Here is a 19113-nt window from a genome sequence, read left to right as displayed (position 1 = left end):
GTTACGTTGTGTTCGAGGCATGACTAACGGTCCCATCGACGGGGCGCTTTGAAAAGACATTCTGGAATGGCAGCCCTCGCTGATTCTCTCCAGCAGAGGTGAAGCCAGCGCTTTCCCCTACTTCATCTTTTAAAAACGTGCTGAGCAAGGTGGAGAAGAAGTGGCTGTTCAACTGCTCTTGCTCCGTTATAATAAATACCAGACTGATTAAAGCAACAAAAGATTGCTGTTTCGGGCTAGAATATTGCCATTGGCTGAGTCGTCATATCACGATTTCCCATACCAGTTGGCAACACCTTCAAGTTTCATCCGAAAACCAGTGACACAAACCGACACATCAAGAATCATCTGTGCGGCAAATCAATTCCCCTAGTAAGATGGAGGCGGCTGGCTTCACCTTCAGGGCACCATTGCCACTCCGGAATTTTTTGTGTTCGTTTTTAACCTCCTTGGACGGGGCACGCGCAGAGACGCGCGGTTTGAGTTACATTGTAGCCAAGCTTTTCGAACTCCTGGCCAATTGCGTAATGGAGGTGTCGTTTGACAAGGGCACGTTGGCAATTCATGACGTAACGAACACAGCGCGAAAGACGGGGCGCAGAAAGAGAGACACACACAGCGCGGACTTACAACAATGCATATTGGTGAAGCAAAGACCATATATATGCACAAGGAAGCTAGGATTTTTAATAACAACGCTATGCTATAGCTAGGCAAAATCTGTTTGCACAGGCGCTTTGTGCGATCTGGCGGACACAATTTTCGAGACCAATTAGAGTCGCCAAACACATCATGAACAAAAACCTAATTTTCTTGTTATCGCGATTGTGGTGTAAGTTTATATTGTTTGAAACCTTAAGACAATCGTATTTGAAGACTTCACTTCACCTTGTTCGATTCTCCTGGAGCGCTTCTGTTCCGAGATATTCAGCATCAAATTTTGCATTCATTCAGCTAATTTCGCATCCAGGGGCACGGATCTCGACTCAACGCCAAACCCACCGTGGTGGCTTAGCAGGTATGATGTTGCGCTGCTAAGCACGAGGTCGCGGGATCGAATCCCGGCCGCAGCGGCCTCATTTCGATGGGGGCGAAATGCAAAAACGGCCGTGTCCCGTGCATATGGGGGCACAGCAAAGATACTCAGGTGGTCAGAATTAATCCGGAGTCCCCCCAGTACGGCGTGCCTCATAATCAAATCGTAGTTAAGAATTTAATTAATCAACTTCTCAAATATCATAATTAGATTAAAGGCGTCAATGAGAAAATTGTAAAGCAACAGGGACAACTCCCGAAACAACTGTCTGTTGCTCAATACGTCCTATAAAAAAGTGTTTTTCCGATCGTGAAATAAGCCTGCGAATACACCCAAAATTTTCGCGCAACTGGCCGCTCGATCGAGGCACTTTGCGTGTATTCGCGGGCTTCTTGCACGCTCGGAAAAACACTTTTACGTAGCACGTATTGAGCAACATAAAGCTGTATCCCGAGTTTTCCACGTTGCTCTACAATTTTCTCATTGACACTTTTCATTTAATTATGTTATTTTAGAAGTTGATTAATTAAGTCTAATTTATGTAATTAGGTGGCATGCAATAAGTTATCTGAGTATCTCCAAGCGACGGCACACAACATTACCTCGGTTCTGTCCAGTTACGTAGCATTTGCACAGTTTTAAAGTTTGGCCCAAGTTAAGTGAAACATCCTGGGTCGCGTGAGTGGTTGAACGTTGTAACGGCCGAAACCGTCGTTGTGTGATCGTATGGCCGTTGCACCTGTGGCATTGGACCAAAGCGGATTCTCTTAGCTGATGAACAACTTGAAGCAAAGAAAAGGCATCTTGCCAACCAGGCTCGTGCTCGGCATACTGAGAAGCGTGGCGCACACATACTGCCTCGTAATCACAGCCGTAAAAAAAAAGGATTTGCAATTAATCACTAGCGCTTCCTTACGCACCACCTCGACTACGAAGGCAGAGGCCACGGCTATAGCACTAGTTGTTCGGTTTCAGGAGCGTATGGGTGTGTCGTCCGTAATATTATCGGACTCGCAGGAAGCCTGCCGGCAAATCAACGCTACAGGTTGATTTGGTGCCAATGCCACGCCGGGCTCGAGGGTAACGAGAGGGCGGACGCGTTATCTCGCGAGTTTAATAACCGAGCGGCACTCTCTGACCCCCGGTCGTCGCCCGTTCCAATTCTAGCCAGAGAGATTCTTGCTCATCAGCGTTTCACGCGCCAAAAGTATGGAACGCCTCACAAGTCCCTAAGCGGAGAAGAGGCCACTGACCTAAGAAAGATACAGACGGACGTATATCCGCATCTCTTAAAATTACACGCTATACATCCACCGCTTTACCCGGCTAAATGTCCGTGGCGCGGAGGTATAGGCCGACACTCTACCAGGTATCGTGGGGATGCACGCCGAAGCCCAAAGACCTGAATTCTAGTTTAGGCAATCATACAATACTTAGTACGGAGCAGTGGGAGGCACAGCTCGCCAGTTCGAACCTGGGAGTGCAACTAGCACTTCCGAATCAAGTCCGGCGGGCTTCGGAGGCCAGTAAGAATCTATGACCCATTCACATTTTTCATTTTTGAATAAAGTCATTCATTCATTCATTCATTCATTCATTCATTCATTCATTCATTCATTCATTCATCCTTTCGCGTCTGCGTGAATCCACGTAGAACGTCTGTGATGACACAACACCAGCGACAAAAGACTCTTGCTACACAAAACTAGAAGCGAAACGCCGCAGAACGTCTTCAATGACCGGAGAGCAGCGGCAACAGCCTCTCGCAGCACAACGTGAGGCTAAGGCAACAATGAACGCGTGAGGTGACAGGAGACCGGCGACAACTGTTTCTTGCTTCGAATAGAGAAGTGGTACAGCCAAGAAGACAAGCGGAACAGCGTAGAAGTGGTAAAGCGAAAGGAAGTGGTACAGCAAAAAAAAAAAAAAAAACAAGCGGAACAGCGTAGATCGTCTGCTATGACCAAAGAACAGTGACTCCACATCAACGCGTGCTATCACCGGACGGATGTCTATCCAGAAACGGCTGTGAAGTGGGAAGATGTGTGCACTGCAGTTTCAAACTCCAACTCGATAGACGTTGCAGTGGCCGCCGTCTGCCTGACTCCAAACTATGCCCAACGAGAAAGTTAAAGCTTTGCTTCGCTATCAGATTCGTCCAGTTGTCCCATAATGCCATAACAGCTGGGTATGAAACCACAAAGGACGCAGACATGGCACTCGTTTTGACGGATGACTTAAACGTTGACCTACACAAGCACGATACCATGTGGATCGTCGACTTCGTGGAAGATATGCATGGGTTACACTTAACTTCATCATGTCAACACGCCTGAGAACACATATCCAACAACGTCCAGAGGCGGTGTTGCGATAAATCACGTGTTTGCACGAGGTATCGACGGAATGAAACTTCACCTTTACGTTCCACGCTTCACCATTCATAGACCTCTTCTCACTATTCTAGCTACACCGTCTTTCCGATGATAAGTTCACCCATGAAATCATGCGATGAGAGGCCCCTATCATAAGTGACATCTCCTATGTTCCTGAGATCCCTGCGTGAAAATTCCAACACTGGGCCCCCGCAGGTGTTAAACTTTTCTCGACTGCGTTAACGTTTGTAATTGACCGTGACCTGAACAATCAAATCGTGCGACTGTACAAACCATTGCGTAAGCTAGCTTAACGCATTCGCAAGCGTCGCATGCGCATGTCTGTATGCGCATTTAAAGTACATCGCATTTTATCTTTATTTACCCAATTCAACGCTTGTTTGGTTAAACGCGTGTAGATATCGATGTTAGTGTGTGTCACATTACCTTCTCTCTCAGGCCAGTGCATTTGAACTTGGAAAAGCTCGACATTTACCTTGGGAAGTACAACACTGACATTTTCAACATTTTCTTGAACTTATACTAAACATAACTATGATACTGCGCCGAATGTTAAAAACAAACGCTTTAAAGTTAACCAAGCCCGTCATTGCATAGCATAAAATAGGCCACACCAATAAAGAAAGATTCGCTTCACATAGATTCCAACATGTTCGTTGAACCTGCATAATTTTGTTTCCTTTCTCTGACGTTGCCGTTCCCTCGCGGTTTGACGTTGTTTCGAGATCTACGCCCCGAATGCGAAATTAGTGGACTGAGTGTCAAAGTTGTGATGAATGTCGCCAGGAGAATCAAACAAAGTGAGGTTGTCTTCAAATACGATTGCCTTCACGTTTCCAATATAAATATATACGATAATCGTGATAGCAAAAAAAAAAAAACAGTTAGGTGTCCACCAAAGCGCATAAACCGCCTGTGCTAGTAGATTTGCGGTAGATAGCATAGCCTTTTTATTAAAATTACTGCTGGTTTCAGTAAAAGAAGGAAGCAAACACAGGCGTCTGATACAACACCAGGATGGAAATATCACTTGCCGAGTGTTAACAATTCACAAGGCATATGTCAAACCTTTAGAACTGATTTAGGTAAGTTATCTCACTTGCGTGAGATAACTAACGTCCAAACTATCAAGCTTCTTTATGTAGTCTGCTTCTATAATTTCGCGCGTTAGTCGCAAGCTGTGCTTTGCCAAGAGTTCACAACGCTCACAGAGTGGCACGCAACTGGATTCACGGCAATGGATTCCCCCGGTGTCCTTGAACTGCGTTGTGCACGTTATTGTGGTGCTCCCTTAAACGCTCATTTAGCCCCTGCTGGTTTGTCCTACATATTTCCTCCCGCAAGTCAGCGGAATCAAGTACACCTCGGTCGTGGCACAGGGCACGAAATACGTTCTGTGTTTCACAGAGTACAATGTATACGGCCGGCTGATGAAGCATTCACAGGCTTGCGAAGTTTTTGATAGTTTTTCCGGAGCGGAAAAAACAAAAACAACTGCGATGCGAGCACGTTGCACAATCGTTTTCAGCGTGCGAGATACATGGCGTAAATATGGGTGCGCAGCAAGCCAGTTCTTTTCCAATGGCGTATGTTGTGGCTGAGCACTTTCACCATCTTTGATCTGCTTAAGAAGCTTTTCCGCTACATCAGATATTAAGGCCTTCGGGTAACAAGCACTTGATAAGTTACTTCGCTCCATTGCAACAGTGTGTTGCGTTGTGTTGCAAAATGTCGTTGCGCTGCAAGACTTCGTAGCATTGCAAAGAAGTTTTGAAGCGCAGGTCGGCCGCTTATCAAGTGCTTGTTTACCCGAGTGCCTTAATCTCTGGTGTAGCGGATAAGCTTCTTAAGAAGATCAAAGGTGGTGAAAAGGCACAGCTACGACGTAAGGCCAGTGGAAAACAACTGGCTTGCTGTGCTCCCATAATCACACCACGTATCCCACAGGCTGAAAACGATCGTGCAACATATTGGCATCACGGTTGCTTTCTTTCGGCTCGGGAAACGTTATCCTAACTTTGCAAGCTCGTGAATGCTTGTTAAACACAGAACGCGTTTTGCGGCCTGTGCCACAGCCATGGTGTACTTAATTCCAGTGACTTGCGGGAAGAAGTATGTAGGACAAACCGGCAGGTGCTAAGTGAGCGTTTAAGGGAGCACCACAATAACATGCACAACGCGGTTCAAGGCCACTTGGGAATACATTGCCGTGCCTACGGCTACGTGTACCTCTTTGAGCGTCGTGAGGTCTTGGAAAAGCACAGCTTGCAGCTGACGCGCAAAATTATAGAAGCAGATTACATTAGAAAGCTTGATAACTTGGGCGTTAGTTCCCCGTCAATTGCGTTGATGCCAATTGAAATTACGTACCTAAATCAGTCCTAAATGTTTGACATGTGCCTTGTGAATTGTTAACACTTTGCAAGTGATATTTCCATCCTGGGTCTGTATAAGACGCCTGTGTTTGCTTCCTTCCCAACTGCACCAGTGGTTAAATACCAGAGCGTCTGCCTCGTAAGCGGGACGTCCTGGATTTGAATGCCGGTGCTACCAGAAATCCACCGGTTTTTCTGATGGGTAGAGATGTAGCACGACCAGTAACTCGGTTGTTTATATGGGTTCTCATCTCGAAAGGGGACCCTATGGAGATTTGCGAAGATGCTCGGTAACTACGGGAATTCTGGAAGCTTGGAAGGACACCCAGGTGATGGGAAGCTGGCGGCATGGGACCGCCAGACTCGTTTAACATGTGCTCGATATATATGTGCATATACATCATTGGTCCTTGTTTCACCGATAAACATTGTTGGAAGACAGCGTTTTGTGTGTGTGTGTGTGTTCTTTTTTTTTTTCTGTGTCCCTGTCTTCCGCACTATGCTCGTTTTGTCAGGGTGTCATTTGTTTGGCACAGTTCACAGGATCAGCGTCCCGCATGAATACCAGAAGCTGATGCATGCATTATGCCTCGATAGTCATAGTAAAGTTACGTTATGGAAGCCCCCGAATAGAGAGACGACGTGAAAGAGGTGAAGTGAATGAAAAATGTCCCAAACGCAGAGGGCTCATTAAGAGCGGTTGAGCTGAAAATCAATGTAGCGTTGCGCTCAAAAGCAGTGAAAACTAAGGCATTTACTATGAGCCTAACGAAACATTCATTGCGAAAGTCGACGAGGTACTGCGGTGCTTCGCTCGCTCGCCACGCCTAAGCGTAACGCGTGTCGTCCTTCCGGGTAGCCGAAATTTCAAAGGGACGTGTCGCAGCGCACGTTCCCGTGCTTGGAGCACGTGCAGTTTGCCGACAGAAGCATGCGGAAGAGAAAAGAAGACAGCTCACTTGCTCCGACGCTCAGTGAGTGCACACCGTTAGGACCCACGCCCGAAAAACCGGGTAGAGGTCATTGGCGCACGCATATGGAGGGGAGGGGGTGGGGGGGGGGGGGGGGGTCGGCCTGTGTTTTTTTCACGCATGGCAGGAAGACTCTTCAGCGAACACCTCCCCTCACCGGGACACCCCTTGCCTCCTCCTCTCTGGTCACGTGACCGCAGGCACCCCCCGGCGTACCCCCCCTTTGCAAGAGACCGACCGGGGCACCGCGGGCACAAGCCGGGCCGGCAAACCATGACGAACAACCCAAAAGCAGCGGCAGCGGCGGCGGGCGCCCGGGCGCCCGCTTCGGAAGCGGCGTCGCCCCGGCGTCGTCAGCGGGTCGCCGTCATCGGAGCGGGGGCCAGCGGCCTGACCGCGGTCAAGGCATGCCTCGAAGAAGGCCTGGACGTCGTGTGCTACGAGCGCACCGACGTGCTCGCGGGCCTCTGGCACTACACGGACACCGTGGAGCGCGGCCGCGCCTGCGTCATGCGCTCGACGGTGATCAACTCGAGCAAGGAGATGTCCGCCTTCAGCGACTTCCCGCCGGACGACACGCTGCCCAACTACATGCACAACTCGCACATGGCGCGCTACATCGTCGACTACGGCCGCCGCTGCGGCGCCGTCGACAGGGTGCTGCTGCGGCACGAGGTGGCCGACGTGCGGCCGACCAGACCGGGCAGCGAGGACACCACCTGGACGCTCAGGGTCCGCAGGCTGGACTCCGAGGGTGGTGGTGACCGCGAGGAGTTCGAAGACGAGAGGGACGCCGTCATGGTGTGCACGGGTCACCACGCGCACCCGCTGTGGCCCCGCTTCAAGGGTCTGGGCGACGAGCGCGGAGAGGGCCGGGTGTTCGCGGGACGTGTGATGCACTCGCAGGACTACCGGACGTCCCGGGGATTCGAGGACCGTCGGGTGCTCGTCATTGGCGTGGGGAATTCGGCTGGCGACCTGGCCGTCGAGCTGGGAGGCGTCGCTGAACAGGTGAGTGAGTTGTACGTTTGACTGACTGCAGTGATGAGTATTCGTGGTGCAGAGGGTGTGAGGCGAAATATGCTTACATTCGTATATTGAGAGTTATGCTGGGACTACAAGACACTGTGATACGACGTGACTTAATGTTATACAGTTATACTAAGAAGTGAGCGTATTTAGCAAAAAAAAAAAAAACAATAGAGATATCAAACTGGTACTGCTTCAATAACCTACTTTGTCGCGTTGTGCCTAAATATCGAGCTTGCGCAATTACGAATCACGTTACCAGGCTTATCTAATCATTGCGGTAATAATCCCTTCATTTTACCGGCAACATGACAAAGTTGAATGCTTTAGAATCAGCTAACGGCAGCATTGGATAACGCTTTTCGGTCGCAAAGTTATGAACACTGAGAAACTCGCGATCAAAACACGGCATAAAAATGACAGGCACTAAAAATGTTCACGGCGACATGTGGTATCACGGTTTGTCCTTGAAAACATATCACTGTGATGCTAAAGAGGTGGCGACCTCCCCCGTTCAAGATACAACCACGTCGAAGGGATTCCCTGCAGCTTTCCCAAGTTTAAGGTTGCAGTTGAGCAACCAGTTTTGCTTCGACGGCTATATCCCTTCCTGCATCACCGATAGGAACAATCTTGCGGCGTTTTAGTAAACGCGCTTGCAATGCCACAATCATCAGCAATGCTCATTCAGTGTATCGAGCTACTGAACATGTGAATCTAAGCACGTGATATCAATAAGACCACCGAATTCCTTTGAAGATTGTGAAACGTTAGTACACGCAAAAAAAAAAACATATCACTGCATAATTTTGCTTACCTCTTATGCTCAGAAATCAGACATCTTTCAAAGAAGGAAACACATTCATAATTGATTCGTTTCATAGAAAAAAAGTAATCAAGTCTCAAATGCGAACACAAAGCAGGAATCGCTGTTCCTCCATTTACAAGCACTTAAACACTGTACGCCTGGCGATGCGCTGCAACATTCGTCTGTCGACCACTGGTTCTAAAAGTCCCCGCTGCAGAAGTTTAGAAACAGTGGTCCTTGCTTGACTTTACTTGAAGTAAAGGAAATTTTTCTTACTCGTATATGCAAGACCGATCACGGCTAAATGCTATTGCTTCGTCTTTTGAAACGCTTTAGAGATTATGCATAAGGCGGGTTTCAGGCACATACTCAGGCATCGTACTCTCGCTAATTTGCTGACGGTCACTGAATCGCAAGAGATTTTCATCTACTCGTGCAGCAGCAGACATATAGCTGCATCGCAAAAATGCATCGCTCTATTAAAATATTGACGCTGAAGTTTATCCTGATAAATGGGTCACGGCCTGAAAGGGGTGATTAGTTGAAGGGCTGTCAACTACAGGACACCTTTCAAGAACTGTCCCTGAAGAGCCACACCGCGCGTACGAACGCTTTGGGTCGCAAGCAAGAAGGTAGTCTGGCAACAATGGCGCGATAACGACGAAATAACGGAAAACACGGATGTGCAGACACAGCAGGGTCAGTTTCGAACACCTTTAATTGCGATCGAAGTAAAACGTATGCGAGAGTGAGGTATGAAGGGAGTTTAAGAGTACCGGCGTAATTTGGCTGGCGGTTTGGACGTGGCAGAAGCAATACATTTGAGTAAGTGAGCTCTGGAATTACCAATTAATCAATCAATGCTTCATTTTCGCCAGTATGGACACAAGGTTAAAAATGAATGACTGAGAAGAAAAGGTTGAATATGCTTCGGCTAGGTGCAAAGCTAGACGTCTGTCAGACGTCTCGCTTTAAAACAGAGGACAGATACAAATTGTGTGTTCAGCTGATAATCGGCGATTCGTATGTACATGTGACCTTAAAAAGAGGCCGTGAAGGATACATCAAATATGTGTTACTCGCTTCTTTAATAACTGTAGAAGAACTTTAGGACATGCTTATATTATAGCCGGTTACTCGAAGGCACAGTTAAGAGATCAATACTGCCCCTTTGCACACTCGCATTCGCATACACCCTAGACGCAACCATGCCAACCCCACACAGAAGGGACAAACCAAAAATAAAAACATATTTGTTGCCTTTCTCCACCTGCATGTGCAGTGTCGCTCTTTCGGGAGACAAAGCCAACGTCAAGACAGATTAGCAGACCTATCCGTCCGGTTCCTGTCGACGCGAACGCGACCATGTTTGTACCACGCGCTGCCGTATATACCGTACACGCACCCGCCCCTGCATCCCACGCTTCGCTGTCCAGCCAAGGAGTCCGGTCGGTGCGAACCGACGAACAAGTTCATCGCGTCCCAGCTCCTCTTTTCGCGTGCCAGCGCGCGCGCGCGCGCGCGCGTTCCGTTGTAGGTCACGGTCGGAGAGGACGAAGAGGAAGCGAGCCGGTGCCGGTCGGTCGCCCGGGGAATCCGCTCTCACGGATGAGAGGGGGGGCATCGTCCTCGCTACAGTGTGGGTCGCGCCGAAACTGGGCCAACGGCTCGTCGCGCGCGACGCCCGTTGCCGCCGCCGCCGCTGCATCCTCGGGTATCACCGCAGGACCAGCAATAATACTCCACTAGCTCCGTCTCGGCAACTCCGTGCAATTCGGCGAAGGCTAAATAGGGCCCCTATATGCGCCACTCGGTATATAACGTGAGCCGGTTGCGTGTTCTGAGAAGGGAACATGGCTAGTCCGTTGTTGTGCGTCCACTGATTCTTCCGTGAAGCTTCTATTCAGGAGGACAGTGATGGAACCGTTCTTCAGCTGCTGTATTCTGGCCGGCTGACGCGACTCACATAGCTTCCACTACACTGCACGCAACTGGCGAGACGGAGTATAGGTTGCTATAGGTTGTCCCTTTCCAGCGCGCACCGATGCTTGGTTGGCCGTGAGATCGCGCGGGTTCATCTTGCGAAGTGCATCTCGTGAACGAGCAAAGACAAAGGCGCGCACTGTAGCTGGAAGGAGCGATTAAGTATAATTTACGCTCTTTTTTTTTTCGGTATTTTGTTGTTGCCTCCTCGCGAACGCGCAAGTCGACGTCGTCGTTCCTTTATTAGGTGCAAACACGTAAGGAAACATGATGCCCAAGAACCGGATATATCCTTAGACGCAAGTTATGTGGAACCAACGAGCAGCAGTAAATACTACATTAACAAAAACTTCTTGCGCAAGAATTGTTCGTAAGAGAAAACTTCAGCCAATCGCGATGTTCGACATAACATTAGAGAAGGCGTGCAGCCAACGGGAAAGAGCAGTTGCGAACGAAAAGCTTTGTGAACTCGACCCCGGGAGAGGGTAGGTCTCGCAGGACTAACCCTGTCCATTTCTCGGGTATACGTAATATTTAATGCCGTCTCATGCATTTATAAGTTAACTAGTTGCATGATGAAGTCATTGTTCTCGTTGTCATTTTCATCAAGAACAACCAAAGCAAAAGCAAAGTTCTGTCCCGCGCACTCGAGAAGCATCACGGAACAAATATGTGCGGGCCGCCCATGCTTGAGTGACAAGAGTCCGAACAAAACCAGAGGAAGTGGTTGAATGTGACTTTGTGCGCATGACAAGTGCTCCGCAACCGCTGGGCCAGCAGTGTTTGGCGTGTGCGCGCACGAACCTTAATTGAGCAATGCGTCGCAAATATGTAAATTTTGTACATTAAGTAAATTCATGCGGCGCCATGTCTGACCAACATAGGAAAACAATGGCGACAGACACTATACGCATCGTCGAACTGCGACTGAATATTTTTTAATGAAACGAATTTCGACATAGGTACGACACACGAATCACCAGAGATGCCGTGGCACAGAACTCTGCGCCTTTCCAGTTAGCGACACAAAGACGGAGGAAGTCGTGAATGTCACGACGTCCGCGAGACAAGAGCCGTTCCTCAACGACTCAATTCGGTTGGCCTCTCGCGTATGCACGAATGTTTGCATGGCTCGCAGCCCGCGGTGCCTCTCTGCCGTTTCAACGAGGCTCGCCTTTGTTGGCGAACGCTGGCTATATAGACAGGATGCACCAGAAAACCCCGTCGCGTTGCGTCAGGTGCGGCCGGATGTTTGATCTCGTCCCGATCTGCGCAGGCTTGAAGGTATGTAGTGGGACAACTCGGCTGTGTGTACCTTGTCGGCAGACCAAACACACGAGGGCAGGAACGCAATTGAGTTTAGGCCTGTCGTTTTTTGTTGCGGTTGGAAACGGTGGCTGCCTTAATTCGAAGCCAGTCGCGTTGCGCATTCAGCCTTGCGCGCGTTTTGCGAGGCCAGGGTCACTCGGCGCTGGCTGTCGTGGCGTGTTTGTTTGAGTCCGACGACGACGCGTAGCCATTGAGTTGTTGCCGACTGGAGTGGAAATGACCGCTAGGAAAGCACCGCCGAAATTACCCGTTCGTATACGTTCGCAGTGCTGGGTTGCCGCGGATAATCGCGCTGACCTAGTATATATAACGTGGCCTTCTATCGACATCTTGGTTAGTCGTCACGGTCAGCCGTCCTCTGTTTACTTCAGAAGTAGTGGTCCTTTATCTGCGTAGATGCGCGTACGCAGGGCTGCTGTCAGGCCATGCGTAGCGTAATTTGAGGACCGTAGATTGACCGCAAGTGATAGGTGTTCACGCACGTTTCTACAGTCATGCAATTAGCTCTCTCTTTTTTTTTATTAACTTAACTACACATATGCCCTGCTCACGCGTAATTACGTGCACACTCGCCATAAATGTTATTGCATACGTAATGTCTTTTTTTTAATCATTCCTAGGTCCCCGCTTTCAAACACCGTGTTCTACTTCCTCGTAGACTTAATTGAGAGCGAAGGGTTTCATCTAGCGAGGTTATACTGCTGATATTTAGTAGAAATCATCATCATCATCATCAGTCTATATTTTGTCCACTGCAGGACGAAGACCTCTCCCTGTGATCTCCAATTACCCCTGTCTAGCGCTAGCTGATTCCAAGCTTGCGCCTGCAAATTTCCTAACTTCATCACCCCACCTAGTTTTCTGCCATCCTCGACTGCGCTTCCTTTCTCTTGGTATCCATTCTGTAACCCTAATGGTCCACCGGTTATCCATCCTAAGCATTACGTGGCCTGCCCAGCTCCATTTTTTCCGCTTAATGACAACTATAGAATATCGGTTATCCCCGTTTGTTCTCTGATCCACACCGCTCTCTTCCTACCTCTTAACGTCTCTTAACAGAGATGCAGGACGACAAACGCAACACTTAGTACAACACTTTTAAGAGAGAGGATAAATCCGACTGCCGAATTTGGAATGAAAATTGTGCTTGTCATTACGCGGTTGCTTGCACCGAACCTGTTCTGCGTCATTGTGTATACCCTATAGCTCATTAATAAGGAGGCACACACCAACCTTTCCACGGTTGCCTTCAAGTTGAAATACAGTATATCCCTGCTGAAGCCTTCCGTACGAAGTCCAGTAATTCCACGTTTTTTCGCACTACACTTACAAAATATGAACCAAACAGATAATAAAGCCAGATCCGCAGCAGTATGTCGTTGCGCTACTGAGCTCTATGTCGCGGGTCCGATCCCAATCGCGGCGGCCGCATTTGGATGGGAGGGGGGTTAAATGCAAGAACGCTCGTGTGTAAATTCAGGTGCACAGCGTTACAGAGCCCAAGGTGGCCAAAATTATTCCGGAGTCTCCGACTACGGCGTGCCTCATCATCAGATCGGGGTTCTGGAACGTAAGGCCTCACTATTTAATATATATATATATATATATATATATATATATATATATATATATATATACAATGAAATCTCATTGATAAGATCTTAACGGGAACCGCAGAATAACAGGTATCATCCGAAAATCGTATGATCCAGAGCAAGAGAGAGCAAAAACCGTTTATTAGTCAAACAGTGTCCCGAGCGAGGCCCGGTATCAACCTGAGGTGGCAAGGTTCATTAGTTCAGGAACCATCTGCCTTCGACTGCCCTCTTGGCCCTGGCGACGAGTTGTCGTTGGTCTTCCAGGTCCCCGAGGGCGAGCTTGGCCTCCCACGTTTCGACTAGGTGGTTTTCGTTTTCTTGTGGTACGTGCTCGGTTCGCGTCCGTTTCCGGCTGCATTTCGCTGTCTTCATGCCACGGGAATTCCAGGAGCAAGTGTGCCAGGGTGCCGGGAACTTTGCAGAGTGGGCAGAGGTAGCCATGGAGCGTCGGGTAGAGGCGGTGCATTATAGTTCCGTGAGTGTACGTATTGCTTTGTAGGCGTCTGAGGATCACGCTTTCTTCTCTGGCGAGTTTTGGGTGCGGTGGAGGGTACACCCTGTGTTCGAGCCTGTAGAGTTGTAATATCGCCGAACAGTTGTTGGGTACGGCTTCAGCAAGCCGGCTTCAGCAAGCCGTACCCAACAACCGTACCCAAGGTAGCGGGAAAAGAGGAGGGCTGTCCTTCCCGAGCATTACACTACATCATGTGAACTTTCAAGACACCCCAAAGTTCTTGCGCGACGGCACGTGTGTCTCAAAGAGCTATAGTTGTAGTAGTAGTGGTGGTGATAGTGGTAGCAGTAATAGTGGTGGTAGTAGTAGTAGTAGTAGTAGTAGTAGTAGTAGTAGTAGTAGTAGTAGTAGTAGTAGTAGTAGTAGTAGTAGTAGTAGTAGTAGTAGTAGTAGTAGTAGTAGTAGTAGTAGTAGTAGTAGTAGTAGTGGTGGTGGTGGTGGTGGTGGTGGTGGTGGTGGTGGTAGTAGTCGTAGTAGTAGTAGTATTAGTAGTAGTAGTGGTGGTGGTGGTGTAGTAGTAGTAGTAGTAGTAATAGTAATAGTAGTAGTAGTAGTAGTAGTAGTAGTAGAAGTAGTAGTAGTGGTGGAAGTAGTAGTAATAGTAGTAGTAGTAGTAGTAGTAGTAGTAGTAGTAGTAGTAGTAGTAGTAGTAGTAGTAGTAGTAGTAGTAGTAGTTACCAGTGGTGGTGGTGGTGGTAAACTTTATTTAGAGTTATAGTAGTTGGCGTTCGGCGACGAACGGCCCCCGCAAATCGCGCGATACCACGCGCCCTTTGTATCTGCGCGGTGAAAGTCCAAGCACCACCGACTACCACAAAAAAACGGGCGAAAGAGCCCGAGAAAGCGAATCGTTTTAAAAGCGTCTCGCTTTAAAATGAAGGGCAACCAGAAAGCCCAGCCGCCTGAGGGGGTTAAAAAATCGTAGGTTGTTCCTTAAGTGCACAAAGTGGCTCACAAGCTGAATAAAGTGGCTGAAGAAAGTGGCTGAGAAGAACAAAATGCCTATTATTTTCTCGGAATCACGAAGTTGGCTGCTTTGAGCCCACGAATTTCGGTACCGCGAAAACTGTCCGTATATGTGGGGAGAAGCATGCTAAGCCGTATGTTGCCTACGCGGTTAGAGTGGTGTACGAGATTCCGCTCACTTGCAGTAGAGTATACGGGGTGGACATTTTAAAAATCGTCTGTTGTAGATAACATAATTCTTGTCCTTGAGCTGGAGGGGTATTCTGTGAGAGTCCACCTAGTGGACTGTCCACTTAGGCTGTCGCGATTTGCTCCAGCAGCACGCGCAAGAAGGAGCCAGCCAGTCGCCTTCTCGCTCGTGCTGCTGGAGCCAATCGCGAAAGCCGAAGTGGACAGTCCACTAGGCGGACTCTTACAGAGTACCCCCCCCCCCCCTCAACCCTGGTTTATTCGAAGAGGCGGATATTACTAGCACGAAAAAAAACGAAGCACATATTCAACTGATTAAGAAATGACTAATTAACTTCCTCATTAATTATTTTACGGCATATATTGTAATTTTACAACTTGCCGCCGGTGAGTTTTCAAGACGTATCTACTTGAAATGAATTTCCAGGATGACACCAGTTTCGAGCTCTTATGTCCCAAAGTGTGGGACGAAATACATGTGCGTTCCAGTTACTTAAGGGCTTCGATGCATGAAAGAACGTTTTGTTAAAAAGGCTAAGTGGAGCAACAGTACACTTTTACAGTGAGTTTGATGGCGCATATCTTCAACTGGCGTCATTCTAGGAATTCATTTGCAAGTGAACACGCCTTGGAAACTCACCGGCTACAATTCTTAAATTGCAGTATGTGCCGTAAAGGAACTATTTAAGAAGCTAATTAGTCAATATTTCTTAATTAGTTGAATATGTGTTTCGATTTCTCGTGCAAGTGATGTCCGCCTCTGAATAATCTAGCTCAAGGACTAGAATTATGTTATCTGCAACAGGCGAGTTTTAAAAATTCCGGGAACCTAAATATGATCACCCCCTATATATTGGCCAAACAGGCTGCAGCGGTAACGGCAGGGCAAAGGAGCACGAGATTTTTGTTAAGAATAAGATTGCTGCACATTTTTTATGCAATGCGGTTCCTGCATGCGTGAGCCATGCATTTCTAATATCCGCATGCTCGGCAGAAGCAAAGATGCCTTGGCAGGGGGAGTTGAGAAACGCGACATTTGCATCATCGATACGTCTCTGGCTCTGAGCAGCATTGAACATCAATTCTTGATTGTATGTTAGAATGAGCACGCATTTCCACAATTTCGTCTCGAACTGAATGCTTGGGTCTTACGTGCCAAAACCACGATTTGATTATGAGGCACGCCGTATAGTGGGGGAGACTCCGGATTAATTTTGATAAAAACGTATAATTCGCGTCTACAAAGAAGGGGCATTCGCCTCCCGTATACTGAATGGTTTTCGTATGCATGTCGATAATTTCGTATACTTTGCGCGCCTTATCCCCACAACTCATACAGAATTCATAATAGGGCATCCTTATAACTTCAAATAGATTGTGTGGGAGAAACATAGAGAAAGAAATCACGTGCCATTCCGCTGCTGTGAAGGTGGATTACCAGCGAAGCAGTTTAGCACACGACATAGAGGTGACACATAATTTGGATCACAGGTATGAGTAAATTTTATTCCTCTTGAGCGGCGTCACGGCGGTCATCCCACGCACACACACGCGCACACACACTTTTATTTTGATCGGCGGCATACATTCGCGTGGAAGACTACCGCCACCTCGGGGCACCGGGGGAAACTAGACACGCGTGACGGGAAGTAGGCACGCGCGACGGAACCCCCACGCCGGAAAAGCGGACGGAAACTAGACGCGCAAGCGCTTGGAACGACGACAAGAGAGGGCGGTGCGAGCGTACACATGGCCGACACGGGTAGCACAGCGGCAAATCTTTGAGAAGCCGTTATTATCTACCTTAGAGTCTACTGATCTTGAAAATTGTGTCTATTGATAACTAATCTACTGAAAATACATATCCAAGTGATGAGACGTATAAGCTTTTGCAGGGAATGAAGCGATTTTGCATCAAATTCGGGAGCTGAGTTTTTGCACCCGCAGATCTGTTGACGGACACGAAAAATGCATAGAACCCTAGCCATAGACACCATAGACAGCTTCGCTGTAAAGCTTGGAGGACGCTTAAGCTTCGCCTTTAAGAGTGGAAAGCGATAGCATTCGAAGATCCCTGACTACATCTCACGCTTCCCGGCTACTGCAGGTTACGTAACCGTACTGTTTACCTGGAAACGCTGCCGGTGAACGCTATGCACGAAGGCGAGCTTTCTGGTTCTTTTCTTTTTATTTCCCCCGCACAGCGCGTGCCACCGCTGCTCAAACAGAGCTCAAACGGCAGCTTGAAATGGGGCTTGTGCTTGTGTTTCCGCGTAACAGAATTAGGTTTCCTCATATATTCAAATTACAATCCGACGCTATCATGTCTGTAGGTTGTGCGTAAGTCGTACATTACAAATTTTCTGGACGCATTTTGCTTTGAGAAATTCAATTAGTTCAGTAACGCATATGCGCCACGCGGAGGGCCTGCGTCGCTCGGGATGCGTGGTTCGAGGTCTTTCTCATACGGACAGCGCCACCGACGCCAACACCGGATTTTCTGCGACACGGGACTCTTAATTAATGCCATCGCGTTAATATGCGGAATTACTGAACCGCAGCGCCTTGGTAGGATGCAGGCGAACCGGTTGTTTCAGCCCCTGGACGAATGCACGAAAGTAGACAAGCAGCGAAGAGAGTACATGAAATCTATTTCGATTCACTTCATTGATACCCCATGTAGGTACGCTTGTATAGATATCAAGGAATGCCCAAGTTGTTTTCGTTCCGAAAGTAAGCGCCCTCATTTTTGCTGCGCCACGCGTACCCCTGCAGATTAGACGTCTCGAATTTAGGCTGCGCAAACCGATATATCTCAGAAGGCGCTTGCTCATCGGGCGTTCATTCCCGACTGAATCACCGGATCGAGTAATCGGCAGAGAGCGCGGAATGAGCGCGTGTGGAGGTTGTTAGCTGCGCCGTACAAGTGCGCACTCGCCCGTTTCCAAGTACGGTGTCATGGCCTCTTGGGGGGCCGCGTTAATTCTGGACTGCGGCAGGCGCATACTGGGTCAGGGCTTGACGGCGTTACGCGCTCCGCGCGGAGCCTCGCATGTTACCGAGCGGTCATTCGATAGCCGAGGGACGCCTGCGTAACGAGGCTCATAATGCTCCACAATAAAATTACTGTAGATGGAATTGTGGCGCTGCAAACGTTCAGCCAATATGGCATGTAGCCAATGTGAGCGCCGACGTTAGGCCAGTGTGAAAGTACACGTATAAGCAATCTATAAGATAACGTTCAGCCAGTGGCGTAGTACCGCAGCCAGCGGGGGAGTGCGGTAGCATAATACCCTACAATGCGGGATCATAGCTATTTTATGTAGTATAGCTGCTGTTCAGCCAATATGATCGAGTAGTACAGAGTAATATCGACCTCTAAAAATCGTTTGTCTAAGTGGAAATTCCTCAAAGTAAATCTTTTGTATCATAGCTTTCGTGGGTGAAGAAACGCGAAAGAGCAATAAGTAGTAACTGAAAACATTCACAACAGCGAAATACTAGTGGTTTATCAATGTGGTTTCACGAGTCGAAGTCAATGTATAGCCGTATATGTAGCGCCGTAGAAGGAGTACTCCGGGTAAACTTTCACCAACTGCATGTAATTCTTTAACGCGTACCTAAATGTCAGAAAACGAACCTCTTTTTTTTTTTTTTTTTTTTAGTTACACTCTCATCGCTACCGCTGCGGCTGGGGAGCAAACCCTCGATTTCATGCTTACAATCAGAATATTGTCACGATCGATGTAGTGACTGAAGAACACAGCAGTAAAACTGTGAATCACAAAACTCTTTATTGGGTGAACCTGTGCCTACAAGAACAGGCTACACTGAAGTACAACGATAGCGGCGAGCGCAGTCATCGATCGTCGAAATCTCATCTGCGGGTGAAGCGCAGATCAGATCGGCTGTTATACGC

The 19113-nt window shown here is 48.3% G+C and overlaps 1 protein-coding gene across 3 annotated transcripts in view; it reads left to right on the top strand.

Moving 5' to 3' along the window:
• LOC119460837 (flavin-containing monooxygenase 5) overlaps positions 1 to 19113 on the top strand; it is an 83797-nt gene that overhangs the window by 1532 nt on the left and 63152 nt on the right. Inside the window, exons 1-2 of one of the 3 annotated variants that reach the window (XM_037721935.2) lie at positions 6282 to 7793; positions 8070 to 8078. In XM_037721935.2, the coding sequence (XP_037577863.2) occupies positions 6899 to 7793; positions 8070 to 8078 (904 nt within the window). In that variant the 5' untranslated portion in view covers positions 6282 to 6898. Of the gene's footprint in view, positions 1 to 6281; positions 7794 to 8069; positions 8079 to 19113 lie in introns of those variants that run through there. The other 2 variants (XM_049672680.1, XM_037721934.2) reach the window with 2 other exon arrangements.

This window comes from Dermacentor silvarum, chromosome 8, assembly GCF_013339745.2.
Source record: "Dermacentor silvarum isolate Dsil-2018 chromosome 8, BIME_Dsil_1.4, whole genome shotgun sequence".
Classification (NCBI taxonomy): domain Eukaryota; kingdom Metazoa; phylum Arthropoda; class Arachnida; order Ixodida; family Ixodidae; genus Dermacentor; species Dermacentor silvarum.
Note: the sequence above shows the minus strand (reverse complement) of the source record. Positions and strands in the feature narration are given on the sequence as shown.